This window comes from Danio aesculapii, chromosome 17 (assembly GCF_903798145.1).
Source record: "Danio aesculapii chromosome 17, fDanAes4.1, whole genome shotgun sequence".
NCBI lineage: Eukaryota > Metazoa > Chordata > Actinopteri > Cypriniformes > Danionidae > Danio > Danio aesculapii.
Window position 1 is genome coordinate 42,618,340 of NC_079451.1, and position 3,662 is coordinate 42,622,001.

The following is a 3,662-nucleotide window of genomic DNA, read 5'->3' on the forward strand; positions in this document are numbered from 1 at the left end:
TACTATCCTTTTTATTTGACACCAGGTTTTTTCATTTGTCATTGGTAGTGTTTGCTGAACTGAATTTGAAAATATAACCGGACTGATGGTTTATCTGTTATTGCTAATGTAATTTTACGCTCAAAATCATGTTTTGGACTAATAATTCACAGCATTGTAAGGCAGTACTTAAATCTGGTCACTAGAGGGGCAGCCTTATCATGTCAAATGATCATAACAGCATCTTCAGGTGTTAGTGGCATGACTTATATTAAATTTAAGAGCGCAAATTAGATATTTGAAAACAGCCAAATATCAGAAGGTCATAAGATGTGCATATAATTGGATTATCACAGTTTAAAGTTTAACAGCCTGCAAGTTCCTGGCAAAACCCTTATTAAATTATCATTGGCTCATAGGTTACCATATTCCTATATATAAATACCATGCTTTTGTTTTAGTTTTAAAATTCTTTGTTATGCACATAAATATCCATATCACACAAGTTCTTAATGCTACACATTATCATTCAAACATGTCAGTACGTATTTTTTAAATATAAATTATTTTTGTCCAGCAATGATACCTTAAATTGACATCATTTGTAATTTTACTAAATATTTCTGTATTAAATAATGAAATAAGGGCCGATCTTCTGACATTTCAATTCATCAAAGAATCCTGAATAAGTTCCTTCACATATTAAGCAAAAAGGGTTTTCAGTATTGTTAATAAAATTAAATGATTTTTAAGCACCAAATTAGTGTATATATTAGAGTGAAGGATCAAGTCACACTAAGGACTTGATTGTAAAATATATAGAATAAAGTAGAAATATAAAATGTCTTCAGCTAGCAACTTTTAAATAGTAAAAATACTTAAGTTGTAGTTTTTTAATTAAATAAATGCAGTTGTGGAGAGAAGAGACTCCATTCAAAAATATATGTGGCAAATTGTGATCATTTTTAAATGATATAATGAATGTAAAAGCATTTTGATGACGGATTTCTTTTAAATGCAAATAAATCGGGTTTACTTTCAACTTTTTCACCATCTTTTTGAGTGATGATTTTTTTGTATGACTTTAGAAACTGTTTTATTGTTTTAAAAATACAGTCGAAGTCAGAATTATTAGCCCCCCTATGAATTTTTTTTTCTTTTTTAAATATTTCCCAAATGATGTTTAACAGAGCAAGGAAATTTTCACAGTATGTCTGATAATATTTCTCTTCTGGAGAAAGGTCTTTTTTGTTGTTATTTTGGCTAGAATAAAGCAGTTTTTAATTTTTTTTAAAAACCATTTTAAGGTCAATATTATTAGACCCTTTAAGCTATTTTTTTCAATAGTCTAGAACAAACCATCATTATACAATAACTTGCCTAATTACCCTAACCTGCCTAGTTAACCTAATTAACCTAGTTAAGCATTTAAATGTCACTTTAAGTTGTAAAGAAGTGTCTTGAAAAATATCTAGTAAAATATTATTTACTGTCATCATGGCAAAGATCAAATAAATCAGTTATTAGAGGTGAGTTATTAAAAACTATTATGTTTAGAAATGTGTTGAAAAAAATCTCTCCGTTAAACTGAAATTGGTGAAAAAAAAATAGACGGGGGCTAATAATTCAAGGGGGCTAATAAATCTGACTTCAACTGTATGTAAAAAATGTGATAATTTTAAATGATATAATGAATGCAAAAGCAAATTTTGATGAAAGATTCTTTTTAAATGCAAGTAAATCTGCTTTACTTTCAACTTTCACCTATTATATGCGTGATGGTTTTTTGGTATACCATTATACACTCTTTTGATGTCTTAAAAACATGTAATGTTGTGATATGAGTGAAATAAGGCTCTGTCTATTCATTTAAGATAATAGAAATAAACAACAAGCGATACAATTATTGATCTGTACTTAATAAAATATATAAAAGGATTATGCAGAATTGTATTACTTTACATGTTCTTTCTGTCATTGCATTGTCATTATGATTTGCATTGGAACATTTCTAGTCTCCATTTGTATTTAATTTCATTACATTTTTTTGAACAACAGTTTTATGATGATGATGATGATGATGATGATGATGATGATGATGATGATGATGATAATTTGAAGGTTTAAATTCCAGGTTAGCAAAAAACAAAAAAATAAATAAAAAACCAACATATAATAATGTAAAAACTCAAATCCATCTGTATTTGTAATCTATATACAGTTGAAGTCAGAATTATTAGCCCTCCTGAATTATTATATATTTTCCCCAATTTCTGTTTAACGGAGAGCAGATATTTTTCAACACATTTCTAAACATAATAGTTTTAATAACTCATTTCTAATAACTGATTTATTTTATTATTGCCATGATGACTGTACATAATATTTTACTAGATATTTTTGAGCATACTAGTATTCAGCTTAAAGTGCAATTTAAAGGCTTAACTAGGTTAATTAGGCAAGTTAGGGTAATTAGGCAGGTCATTGTATAACCATAGTTTGTATTGTAGATAATTGAAAAATATATAGCTTAAGGGGGCTAATAATATTGACCTTAAAATGGTTTTTAAAAAAATTAAAAACTGCTTTTATTCTAGCCAAAATAAAATGAATAAGACTTTCTCCAGAAGAAAAAATATTATAGGAAATACTGTGAAAAATTCCTTGCTCTGTTCAACATCATTTGGGAAACATTTGAAAAAGAAATCGTTTATCATTCATTGGCTTTGAAACAGGGATGTGCATCATAAAGGGCACAGATGAGGCTGGATGCTTATTGCATGACCTCTGTGTTGTGTATGTTTGTTTTTTTGGAGTTAATGCCAGGCTAGCCGTTTCTTTGATATGCTGACACATCCTGCAGTAGAAGAGCCCAACCCAAAGCATTACATCCTAGTGATGGGTGGAGACCAGGATCCGCTTAGCATGTATCCTGATATCTTAGACGCCTGGGCGAGCGTGTGTGTGCGTGTGCGCCTGTGGCTATATGGCCACACGCCTGATTTTATGGGTTAGTGGTGCACAGACATTATGTCTGCCAGTCATGAATACAAGCATATATATTGTACGATCATTAGTTTGATCTGTCGGGGGATTTTCTAGGTGATGTTTTGCATGAAGTCGCCCATCTTCTTCCTTTTTGGTGTCGGATGTGCTTAAAGGCTACCCGAGTCTTGCTTTAATCTTGTTTTAGTGTTTGTTTAGTTTGCGGTTCTTATCTTTTACTACAGGAAAGAGTACAGTTACTGAGGTGCAGGTGGCAGTTGGCTAACATTCTGCCTGAAATACACAAACCGCAACTTGACAGGCAAACTATTGGTGATGTGGAACTGCAGAAGTTTAGTAAAAAGTGATGTGTTTCTAGACAGACTGTCAGATGCGTTTATTAAACGTGCAAATGCAGGGAATTTAAATGAAATAGAATTTTTCAATCTTTGATACTTTTTAATCCCTCTTATCTAATTAGATGAGCTGTTTTGTTTTGCACGTCTATTGCATTTTTAGTCCTTTGAAATTTAAAGTTTGACCTTTCTTTCTTTCTTTCTTTTGTTTATTCTTTTTTCTGTCCTTTCTATCTTTGTTTCTCTTTCTTTCTTTCTTTCTTTCTTTCTTTCTTTCTTTCTTTCTTTCTTTCTTTCTTTTCTTTCTTTCTTTCTTTCTTTCATACCTTTGTCTTTGTGTTT

General features: G+C 30.5%; 1 protein-coding gene across 1 annotated transcript in view; it reads left to right on the plus strand.

Annotated features, from left to right (window-relative positions):
- Positions 1–2,877: 2,877 nt before the first annotated feature.
- Positions 2,878–3,662, plus strand: part of mipol1 (mirror-image polydactyly 1) — a 137,721-nt gene continuing 136,936 nt past the window's right edge. Inside the window, exon 1 of the mRNA XM_056476396.1 lies at positions 2,878–2,989. Within this exon, the coding sequence (XP_056332371.1) occupies positions 2,878–2,989 (112 nt within the window). The remainder of the gene's footprint in view (positions 2,990–3,662) is intronic.